This window comes from Penicillium daleae (genome assembly GCF_028827525.1).
Source record: "Penicillium daleae strain IBT 16125 chromosome Unknown utg000004l_segment0_segment0, whole genome shotgun sequence".
Classification (NCBI taxonomy): domain Eukaryota; kingdom Fungi; phylum Ascomycota; class Eurotiomycetes; order Eurotiales; family Aspergillaceae; genus Penicillium; species Penicillium daleae.
The window spans coordinates 1,294,799-1,306,699 of NW_026623152.1; the positions used below are offsets into that span (position 1 = coordinate 1,294,799).

Consider the following 11,901-nt stretch of genomic DNA (forward strand, 5'->3'; position numbering starts at 1 on the left):
CGGGCTCTATCTTAATTATGCCGTGTTGGCCAAGTCCACTCGCACCCCCGTGGCAAATCTGAATACCTGATCCAAACACAGATCTTCACTTCCCATACTTGGCTTCTGATCAATAACAAGCAGCAAGTAGGAGAGAAACCCACAGTATCGACCTCAGAATTGGACAGGGAGGGCAACCACCAGTTATGGTTTCATATGATCTTTCTTCCATTCCAGTTCCTGATATTTTATGGCTTGTTAGACACTCGAATCTGACTCCCGTATATACCTTGTGGAGAAGGTTAAATATAAGATATTTGATATTCACTCTCCAACCAAAGTTCCTCCGCCACTTTCTCCTAGCGCTCCGGACCCTCCATCTGCATCTACGCCTGCATAGAAACAGAGATGCTAGCCGCTCGATGGTGGCCGCAACGGTCACCATCTCTTTTAGCATTGTTGGGGATATCGAAGAAGAGAAGGCCATAAACGACAAAGAATGATCTCGAGCCATGAACTCGGCCGGGCTGGTATCTGCAAAGCGGAGCTGGCGTAATTCCAGGGCCACACGGAATTGGCGGTGTAATTCGTGGGCCATGATGGAATTCTCTTTTGAGTATCGATTCAAGCAGGTCAATGGCTTGAGGGTCAGCCTCGGTGTTACTGTCGTCCGAGAAAAGCCCGCTTATTTGAGGCGATACTTGCAAGATGCATGTTAATAGGGAACATGAAGTTCATAATACAATTGTGGGAAATGCAAGGATATCATTGGTGCGACGAAGGCATGGCATGGCATAGCTGCCACCTTCCCAGAAAAGAATAGATGCAAGAACCGCTAATTCCAAGACTAGATCCAATCCAGATCCAATCAACACAGTGCAAGACAAAAAAGTGAAAAGAAAAGGCACGCAAATGCAAAATGCAAAATGCAATATATACAAACCCCAGCACCTCTCCACCCTCTCCAACCTCTCACAAACTGAAAATCCCACTCCTCTTCTTCCCATGCGGATAAACAATCAACGCACTCACAAACAATCCCACTGAAATTCCAATCGCCGTCTGAATCATCCCATATCCCAACCCCAACAAACTGCTACTACTACTCCCACTCGTCGTACTACTAATATCCCCATTCTTAACGGCCTCGGCATACTGCAACCCACTCAAAATAGACCCACTGCTGGCCAAGCCAGACGGGACGAGCGTGAAAATACCCGGGATAATCGCGGCGGCGGCGTGGCCGTGCCAAATGCGCGAGTACAAGTTCGCCAGGAGGCCGATCGTGAAGGCGCCGACTGTGTTGGCGACTTGGTTTGCGCCGAGCCTTTTCGTGGAGAAGTAGTTGGCAACGTACCCGCATACGCCCATGATAACGGTGACGGGGAGCTGTTTGGGTTTGGCTTGGTTGATGAGGGCGGCGAAGAGGCAGAATAGGGCGACGAAGGGGAAGTGTTGGATGTATTCGTTTCCCCAGGTGGCGGTTGCGTTGGGGCAGGTTGATTCCGTGGTGGCGTTGTTGTCCATTAGGCCGTAGATGGTTGTGCCGACTGTGACGCCGTAGCCGAGGAAGAGGGAGTAGATGAGGGTGAAGACCATTCGGATGGAGCCGGCGTTCATTTGGTGACTTTGGAGTTCGAGAGAGGATGAGAGGACGGCGAAGCCGGGGAGGATCATGGCGATGGAGGATTCGGCCATGGCGGCGAAGCAGAAGACGCGTTCGCCGTTGTGGGTGATGCTGCCGAAGGCGCGGGAGAGGAAAGAGGTGAGAATGGCGGCGGAGACTTCGAGGACGTTGGAGTATGTTGCTGAGGACGGGGCTAGGACGTGTTGCATGTACCCGACTAGACAGCCTAGTACAAAGATGATGGGGAGGTCGATGGGCCGTGCGGAGAAGGAGTATGGTCCTACGGCGACGCTGGCTAGACCCGTGAGGAGGATGAGTATCCAGCGGTTGTATCGTGGCTTGCGCTGCATGATCGTGTCGAGATGGTTGGTAGCGTCGTCCACGCTGATGACATCGTGCACCACGTTTTTGTACACGTTGTGGGTTTCGGCCAGTCGGGAGAGATCGAGGCCCTGCACCACGCGGATAATCTTCACCTCGGCCGTGCGAGTCAACGGGTCATCGAATGACATGAACATGCAGCCCGGGATGTATAGGAACTGCGCCTTGACCTCGAGAACGTTTGAGGTCATCATCATGTATTCCTCGAGACGGTGGGTTGGAGCGCCGTATTTCATCAGCGCACGGCACAACTGCATGATATACTGCTGGCGTGCGAGCAGTGCAGCGATATGCACGGTCAACTTGATGTTCTTGGCACTCTTACGCCTCTGCTTTTTCCGTTCTTTGGCAGTCATAGGTGCAGGACCCTGAGCACCGGGGACACCCACCCGGCCCATATCCATCGAGGCTTGGATCAGGGAAGAGGTGTAGTGGTGCTTTGAAGTCCTTGCGCTCACGTTTTCCTTGCTGTTGTTGCCATTCTTGTACCACTTGACCTTCTCTTTCTTGCCGGTAGGAGTTCCCGATCTAGGTGTTGCACTTCCCGTCACAGTTCCCATACCCATGCTCATAGGCGTAGCGTTGCCAGGCGTCCACGTACCCGGGGTTTTTGCAGGCAGCGTCTCGGTTTCAGGGTCTGAAGCTGCCGCGGTCGTGGCAACGCTCATCCTGCTCGCAGACTCCATATTGTTGGCATACACCCGCAGCAGATGCGAGAGTAGGCTTCCATTGAGAGGTGTCGATGCGCCACTGTCACCAGGAGTCATCGCACCGGGAGTCGACGCGCCAGAGCGCGGCTCCGGATCACGACGAGGGCCACTCGGATGTCTCTGATGCTGACGAAGACCCAACTGGCTCAGCAATTGCTGCGCCTGGGAGTTATGATCGGTCCCCGGGAGTCTCTCCTCCTCATCTGCGGCCGTGCGCGCCTCATAACTTTTGATATCGTCCGTTGCGCCGTAGTACTCTGGGGAGAAACTCGCGTCCAATCCATCCTCTTCGCGCTCATGCGGCCGGCCCAGTGCCTCGGCTATGGTGCCTGCGCGCTCCCGGATGCGCTGACTAACCGTCTTCCATCGTTGGGGGATGGTGGTGGTACTGGGTTTGTCACTCGCTGTGTCGTGCGGTTCTACCGCAGTTTGGGAGTTCTTCGTCTGTCCTTCTCCGCGGTGGGTGTCATGGTCCTCGTCGGCCCTCGAGCTTTCCACGGAGGGCAGACGAGGAGTTTCCGTGTTCTTTTCATCAAAGTAGGACATTCAGACGTGGAATCGCGCGGCAGGTTCAGGGGCTGGCCGGAACCGACTGGATATTTCGGAAGTGGAATGTAACGGACTGTGTTGGTGGTGGAGATTTGCAGTTGGAGTTGTGTAGTCGTTTGCTCCGAGAGGTGAGGGTTGTCAGAGAATGGATGCTGACTCTGAGGACGGACGAGCAGGACCCCACAAACAGCGACACTTCATAGTTTCTGGGGGAAAAGAGAGAAAGAAAAGAAGTAAGACAGGCCACAAAAAGAAATAGCCGATGGAGAAGAGGGGGGGCGCTTCACAAGGACCAAATGAAGCGGGGACTGGCGTGGATTGACTCCATTGACCCACGCCGCTAATGTGGGTTGAAGTCATGGCGAGACTGGACTGGACTGAGGGGGTGCCGCGTCAGAAGATGAGCAGAAAATTAAAGAAAACTCCGTTTTCTTCGTGGTTCTCCACTTCTACCCGTGGCAGATGGCAAATGGCATTAAATGTCGGGACTCGGATATGGGCCCGTTGCCAAGCGGGCTGGGCCTGGAACGAAGTCACGTACATTTAATAACTAAGTTAGTCAACCAACTTAAGTTAGTACCGTAACTAAATACGGTACGGTATAGATGGTCGGGTTCGTTCCTGGAAAAGCTGAACCATGGACCACAAACATCCAGGTACAAGGTACAGTACAGAAAACCGGGGGGAGACAATGAACACATCCCCAAGTCATCCATCATAAAAACGGATCTCTGCTCGTCATAAGCATTGGTGAAACAAGCTTCGCCGACGCCAACAGCCACTAAGCGGCGCTAGTCCTGCAGTGTGCCAAGTTCCCCGGATGAACCGGAGGGAGGTACTGTACAGCACAGTATGAAGGAAGTACGGGGGACATACAGTACACACGGCGATAAAGGTGTTCGCTCTACTACGCCATGTGTCATCTATTTTGAATTTGAAGCATAAAGTATAAAAACACCCTCTAAGGCGGGTTCTCCCAATCCATACGGACGCCTATCCCGTCGTCCTTGTATGATCTTACCAAAACTAGTCAACAAGTCCCGCCTATAATTTGAAGTACTCTATAACATAAATACTTTGACTCCATCCTCCAGCCTGATAATAACAGGTACGTCATAATCATCCTCGGGATAGTCTGAATGCTTTCCGTTTTGCGTTTTCCTCCCAAGTGGGCCGCTTCGTTTCCCACGACCCACATCGTCCAGAGAAATTTCGGCACGAAATGTGCTTGAGTCATAACTATCCTTAATGGACTTGTGAAGAGTCCAGGCCCACCACTACTAAGCGGACTTGGATTACCCGGCCAGACTGGATTTGGACGATCTTAGGGGATTGAGACTGTGATTGTCGCCAGGTACTCCCTTTGGTCCCCGTCGATCGCAAAACAGGACAGAGCAGGAGTACATACCGCTATTTTATGTGAATAATTAATTATGTAGACCTCCTTCTCGCTTCACAAAAGATCACACTCTAGATCCAAGACCCTATTATTATTCTCCGCCACCTCCTGCAGCCACGCGGAAAAAGAAAATACCAAGCTAGTGGCTTGTTCGGCGCAAGATTCTAGATCCCATCTCGATTCTTCTTCTTCCCACGGCGCCGGTTATTTTTAGCTCCGGTGGCGTAACGGCTGCGTCTAGAGCCGAGCGAAACGCAAATTTCTCAGTTTACCGTAGAGTTAGTACTCAATCGTATTGTCGTACTGGGCTTAGTTGTAGACCCTGAAGGAAATGTTCTAGATCTGGCCACATTCGAGAACTTTGAATAGCGACATGGTTGTGTGTCGAAGTATTTCGCGGCGTCACTGGCGTAGGGTGGTGGAAAAAGTATATTCCAGATCCGCATCTACGATATACTTTTACGCTCTGATATTGTTGCAGTCCTGTCTTGTTTGGCTTTTGTAACTGTCCGATCAAAGGTTAATTGTGTTAGGTGGAAGACCCTGCCTCTGGTCATCGCTTAGACGGTTGTACTTTGTTAGTTGATGATGTTTAAGAGCGAGATGCACAAACCAAAAGGGGTCCAGAATTTTCATCAAGTTCGGCTGCATGATCGTAGTATCTCTTCTTGCGAAGCGCATGCTGCTGAAATTTGTAATAACATCAAAATCAACTCTTACAATCGTTGTACCTGATACAACAGTGTGTTTGGCGGGTGAATATCATGGTGGACGACAAAGGTATTATGAACGCCTGTATACCCTGAATAAATAGTCAGACCTTGTTAGGTAGGGATGGAGAGCGAGAAGCAGCCTCGAGGTTTTGAAAGAACAGAATTTAAAGGCTCAAGTCAGATATATCTTCTAGTGTCACGTCCCGCATACGAGAGCCGGATCTAGCCTTCCGAGCGCCGAATCACCCAGCCATGCGAAAACTAATATCCAAACACCTTCAACAAGGCCCTTCCTGTTTCAAATTATAAACGGAAATACAACCCGCTCAAGAATGACCGATTTAACGTTGTCTCATCCATACAATATCCACCCATCCCTTAAAGCGTTCTAAGTTACCGCCGGCCGCTGCCTCTCTCAACAACCCAAGTTCGCCGGCATTATCGGTGCAGCGATCATCATCCACAATAACCGAGTGCTCCTTTACAACGTGCATCTGGCGAGGACTGTCCAGATCTATAGGAAGTACCGGGTGGTGAAGCCAAGGGAGAAAAAGCGCTTATCCAATTCGCTGTCCGCGAACTAGAGGAAGGGACGAGTCTGGAAGCATGCGATGCGCTCCACGTGGAGGAAAATGGGATTAAGATCGGAGAAGCCTGGAAACGAGGATTTGGAAAATATTCAAGTTCTTGGTTTCGGTTGAGAGCGATGATGGGGACTTGGATGTTCATCTTGACCAGCAAGAGCACCGGACTTTTTTAGGGCTACGGAGAGTGATATACGGGATGGTTCATGTGGTGGTACCCTTTTACGATGGATCCCACCTTATCAGAAGCAAGCTATACCAACAGCTTTCAAGAAATGTTGGGCTCGATTGTCTGGACCCACAACCGATCATAGACATTGAGATTCTATAGGGCATGAGTTCACTGGTTACTTGAGAAAAGCGATGAGTCCAGGGCAGGATGCAGAGTATGTGCGACCGCACTACCCGTTCCTCCGACTGGATCAAGTTGGAGCTCTGTTTTGCAGTGCAGATCCTAACCGCATGTGGTATACTTTAGGATGAGAGCTACAGTATCAAGGTCGAGTTGACAGCCTATCACCATCGACCTACTATCTCCCGCCACCTACTTGTAGCGGAGAGCTTGCCCAGACATCTTGGCTGTGGCTGTACCACCTGGATTTTCCCATCGACAATTCAGTCGAGTCATTTTTACCTTTCTAAAATGTAAATTCTGTTCGAGATGGCATCGTGTTGACCTCACACAAGCCAGTGGGGCCGAGGTCCATCCTGGCCATACCCCGCCATGGATCTACGTACCTATCCTGTTGGATCATAACCCCCCACCATCATCGACCCATTCTACATGTTTTCATTCCCAGTTCAACCCAGATGTCCAGCTCCAGCTGATTCGAGCGGAACTGCCAAGATCAAACAGATCGCTGCCTAGCCACTGCGGGAATTAACCAGAACTCACGACCGCCAGTCGACGAGTCAATCCACGCGCCAAGACCCTCCACCCCGCGCAGTCATCGACTCCGCACTGCGCCACAACTGGATTGATACTCCGTGCACGCGAGTCCTGTAGCATGATAGGTATGATTCAGGATTAGGACACTATGTCCCAAGCTAACCAGGGGTAATCCTATCACGCAAGACAGCTGAGAGCCTCGACTAATCACTGAGCCCCTCTTTTTGTCTTGCTCACTAGCTCTCCCACTTCTCGTCTCTCCTCTTTCTCTTCCCCCCCCCTCTTTACTTCCTCTTCCGCATAGAATATTCCCCTCTGTAAATCCCCATTCAAATGCTCACATTACCATTCCCCTAACCATCCCGCAAAAATGCCAACATCCCTCCAACCTCCAGACCACCCCCTCGCCCTTCGCCGCACTCACCTTCTCGCCCCAGCACCCGATCGCCTCACCAACACCCCCACAACCCTAACAATCACCCGCAACAACACCCTCTCCGGCCGTGCCTTCAGCGTTCACCATCTACGCACACATGAGCCATACGACAGCCCCACCCGCCGCTCCCTGCTGTACACCGTAACCGGCAAATTCTGGAGCGGCACGCAAGCGCGCGAGATCCGCGATGCAGCCGGTAGACCCCTCCTCGAGCTACGGCGCATGTGGTGGCAGCGCGCATGGAGCGTGAAGCGCGCCGGCGGTGCAGGCGAGGAACTCATGGGCGCAGAGATGCGATGGGGCGCAGGCTTGAAGATGAAAATGGCCGTCCGGGTACGCAATGCCTTACTCGTCGGCGCCGGGCGAAGAAGTGCAGGCGAAGCCGAAGATGAATTCCTTCGAAGCGAGTACTACCCCGGGGCTGGGCCTCGTCGTGGTCGTCGCCAGCAGCAACAATATCGCCGCTACACATCCCCACCACCCCCTACAGCGCCATCGCCAGTTCCAGCACCGCACCACCACCAAGCTCCATCCGACGCCGCCGCTCAACAGACACCGTCAGCTCCAAATCTACACACCTGCCCTCCTACGCCTCCGCCCACCGCCGCTCAACCCACTCGCTCCGCGAACTCCTCGACGCAGTCGAGCCACCGGCCGAACCTGCGCCCGCGTCTAGCTATGCGTATGCATTCCCGCCGGCGCGGCGGTACTCAGAGACTGTCGTGGAAGAACGCGCGGAGCTGCGCGTGGTGCAGATGAGTAATACGGTTGCGGCGGTGATGATGGGGGAGAAGAAGATTGTGTCTATTCGGCGGGAGAAGGTTATGATGGATGCTCAGTTGAGTGGGCGGATGGATCGGTGGGAGGTCGGGGTTGCTGAGGGGGTGGATTTGTTGCTGGTAAGTTTGTATAATGCGGAGCCAGGCGATGCGTAAAGTGGTTGATTTGATATACATGTTTATATGGATCATCCGGTTTGGGATGTTTTTGACAAAAGTGATACTGATTATTTTATTTTCTGGCAGGCTGTTAGTATTGTGTTGATCATGGCTGAGTTTGTGAGGCATGAGTATCGGGTGCGAATCAATTGAGGGAGCCCGGAATTAGTGCGAGGGGATTACTGTGATTACTGTTGACGATGGTGATATCGGAGCTGGATGGGGACGGGTACGACGGGGGGGTTGCATTTCTTGCATTTCTTGCATTTTTCATCTTCTCTCTTGAGCCTGCATCGCATTAGCCTGCGTCTGGGTCCATTTTTTCTTTTCTATTTTCCATCTCACGCTACGTTTTATGTTTACGTTTACTGGTTCATGACAATTATGACTATGTTGACTGCATTTGCATTTTAACCCTCAATTTCAGGTCTATTGAGACTCGGGCAGAATATATGATCTTCCATGGAATTTAAACGAGGTTCACGCCGTACCTGAAGCTCTACTAGCGCTAATACCATGTGAAAAATCAACACGGCCAATCTACCCATGGTTTCTTTCAATATAATCATTAATCATCGATACAAGGCTTGTTTCATCTATAGTCAATTGCTACTACTGGGCAAAGAGCGGGTTCTCCTCATCATAGACCATAAAATCCAACCCCGTCATGTTCCATAAATCCTCAAACTCGAAGCCACCAAATAATTCCGCACTCTGCTCGGCCATGTTCAACGCAGCTACTCCCTGGAGACTCGATCGTGGAGGTCCCCCTTCTGAGGGTACTTGGTTACTCAACCCGGTTGTACTTAACTGTAGCTGTTGTCCTTCAATTATTTCAGACCCCGAATCAGCTGATCCTGTCGCGGTAGATCTCTGATCCCTGCCACCAGACCGCTGAAAAACAGAAACCACCCTCTCACGCAGATGAGTGCACGTCTGCGTGAAAGCCGGACTAAACCCCCGTTGCAGGTACCAAGTCTCCACATACTCAGTAGCAGAAGACAAAAGTTCAATATCCGATCTGACAAGTCTGCTGTTCGGTTGTCGAAGGACGCCGAGCGCTAGAATGACTGCTGCGAGATAGGTTGGGGATACCGCGAGGAGGGTTGATGTTAATCCGCTGTCTGCTAATTGGAGGGATTGTGTGACGATTGTTCTTGCTGCGTTTCCGCAGATCAAGGCGCCGTCTAGCAGGCGCGAGTGGTGGGGTAATTCGTTGATGTTCTTTTCGACTTCTATTTTGATGCTTCGTTGGGGGAATATGACTGCGACGCGGAGGATGCTGAGTTGTGCCTATTATGGTTGTGAGGAAATGCTTGTATGTAGTATGTAGTATGTTTAGGCACGACTTACGTGGTAATACTGTTGAGACAGAAAAGTAGCGAGGATCTGATGCTCATGCCCAGCATGATCTGTAACTGCTTTCCGAGGTTTCAACGTATCTGGCAACGAATTCTCCCACTCTAGAAGCTCTTGATCTAAATTTGCGACCTCACCAAGCAGCTCGGCAGATCCGCCCATGAACTTGTGCGAGTAGAGACGGTTCGAGATTTTCCCCATGATGCTACTCAGCGCAATGAATGCTCGGAAGTAACGGCGACTGTTTTCTGAACTTGTGCTGGCCGAGTAGTTGACGGCGAGTAGGTCGTAGCTTCTATCAATGATGGACGGTCTGCCGCACTCGAGCTGCATGAGCTTTTCCAATCCGAATAATGACCACCAAAGTCGTTCACGCAAGCTTTCTGGTTGGTGGCCCAGAGTGAATCCGTCTTCGGATGAATCTCTTGTCGCTGACTTTTGTAGCCCGATAGATTGTGCCATACGGATAGCGTGGCCGATTATGTGCCATGCCTGTCCGTCTTTTGCAATTGCTCGCAGCGCGAGAGCCAGGAGAAAGAGAGCTTGTACGCTGGTCATGTAAGGGATGGCCGTCAAATGTCCGTGCAGACTGTGGCTCGCCGTGAGATAATCAAAGCTTAGATCTGAATTTTCGGATATCTCGTTCATACTGAGAGAGATCACCGCGTAAACAGATGCAAGAGCGGGGATATGGGCTAGTGTAACTTTGTCTTGCCATAGTGTAGGCCCGGCTGTTTGTAAGCCGAGGACATTTTCTACGTCTGCTTCGAAGGCGACGCGGTCGATGACGGGATATATTGGCCAGAGCCGCGAGAAGAAGACATCGATGTAGACTGAGAGAGTTTGACGGTGAGGTAGAATAGGTAGTTTGGGTGTCAACGGCATTGGAAATTCTTCAGTGTGTAGCATGCCATGGTTAAATAGAGGGGTGGCGTGACTGAAGCCATGTCGTGCCAGATGGAGATCGACAAAATTGAAGAGGCATTGAACGCTACTTGCGCCAAGGTGCTGTATGTAATTCCAATTAGATGAGTCTTTGAACGAATGAGACAAATTCTTGGACACCGACCTTAGTCCTACTATTCGTGGTATCATCGGTATTAACCGGTTCATCTGGCGTCACGACTGTGACCTGTTCTGTTGTATCATGCTCTTGTACAACGTCTTGACCTTGATCCTCCGCGGACTCGTGATATGCCCGAGACTGCCAGGAATAATGGTCTTCGCCCAATTTCTCAATTTGACTCGCACGCCACGACGAGGTGGCCGGGCTCACCGACGAGACCGGATTGGCGGAGCTACTCGATGTCCCCCTTACACTAGGCGAAGTAGAGGTATCCGGGGAGGGGCCAGTCGGGTTTAGTACGGAGTTGATAGAGCTCACTGCAGCAGGCACCAGTGCCACCGTGCTCAAAGGACTTTGAACCGGTGACAGGACCCTATCAGCCTGACCTCGAGCCTTCGCCTGACAACATCTCGTAGCCCGGCGACGAACGGCAGGAAAGTTGCCCGGTTTCCTAGGATCCGAAGTCTCGCAGATATCCCCCCTGACGCTGCAATTTCGACAACTCGGCTGCTGCGCGTCACACCGGACCTTGCGCTTGCGACACTGGTTACAGGCAAGGGCTAACCGAATCGGTTTGGATTGGATAGAAGCAACCCCTGTTGGCGGAGATCCGTGTTCGGCATGGCTGCTGGTCTCATGCGAGGGAGGATTAGATCCGGGAGGGCTTTCGAATGACATCAGCTGAACATGGGTAGGATTTGGAAAATCATATGGCATGCAGACGAACCGAGCTGGGGAGGTTCGGGGGAGTAAGAGTCTCCTCGTCTCGGCTGGTGGGGAACCGAAGTGCCGACGTGTATACCGATTTATACGAATATTACCGTACTGTGGCGGTTATCTTTGGTAACTCAAGGAGCTTATTTGTATTGTCAATACTGATTGAAGCGCATTATTCGCTGCAAGAATGGATTGATTTACACCATTACGTACACCCAGGGCATAGTCTGCTGTACAGCTTATTGAAGAGAGATCCGGCGTATCTGCGAACTCCTCGTCTCGGTCTCGCTGAGTTGCAGTGGCCCACCCCCGCATTTTCCGAGGACTTGTTCTAGTCCAGGCGAGCCGAACCTTATTGCCATACGATTGGAGCCCACTCGGGCCGCGCCATCAGGATACCTTGATTTCCACCTACTCACGGAGATTCTCCGAGGATAGTCGGGCATTACCGAGCGCTTGAAGCAGTCACAAGGAAACCTCATTGTGGAAAGCAAGGCACTGGTACTTTTATTTTGTGGCTAATCATTCTTAGGTTAGACTTTGATTGCCTATCA

General features: G+C 51.5%; 3 protein-coding genes across 3 annotated transcripts; 1 reads left to right on the plus strand and 2 right to left on the minus strand.

Moving 5' to 3' along the window:
• Positions 1-951: 951 nt before the first annotated feature.
• On the minus strand, positions 952-3,243 carry N7458_004111 (threonine/serine exporter family protein; the record flags this gene model as incomplete). Its single annotated transcript, XM_056907493.1, has 1 exon — positions 952-3,243. The coding sequence occupies one exon, from the start codon at positions 3,241-3,243 to the stop codon at positions 952-954; it is 2,292 nt and encodes a 763-aa protein (XP_056768220.1).
• Positions 3,244-7,201: 3,958 nt separating this feature from the next.
• Positions 7,202-8,202, plus strand: N7458_004112 (uncharacterized protein; the record flags this gene model as incomplete). Its single annotated transcript, XM_056907494.1, has 2 exons — positions 7,202-7,674; positions 7,758-8,202. 2 exons carry the CDS (start codon positions 7,202-7,204, stop codon positions 8,200-8,202), a joined length of 918 nt encoding a protein of 305 aa, XP_056768221.1.
• A 615-nt stretch (positions 8,203-8,817) lies between these two features.
• Positions 8,818-11,347, minus strand: N7458_004113 (uncharacterized protein; the record flags this gene model as incomplete). Its single annotated transcript, XM_056907495.1, has 3 exons — positions 8,818-9,498; positions 9,559-10,572; positions 10,634-11,347. The coding sequence occupies 3 exons, from the start codon at positions 11,345-11,347 to the stop codon at positions 8,818-8,820; spliced, it is 2,409 nt and encodes an 802-aa protein (XP_056768222.1).
• Positions 11,348-11,901: the final 554 nt, after the last annotated feature.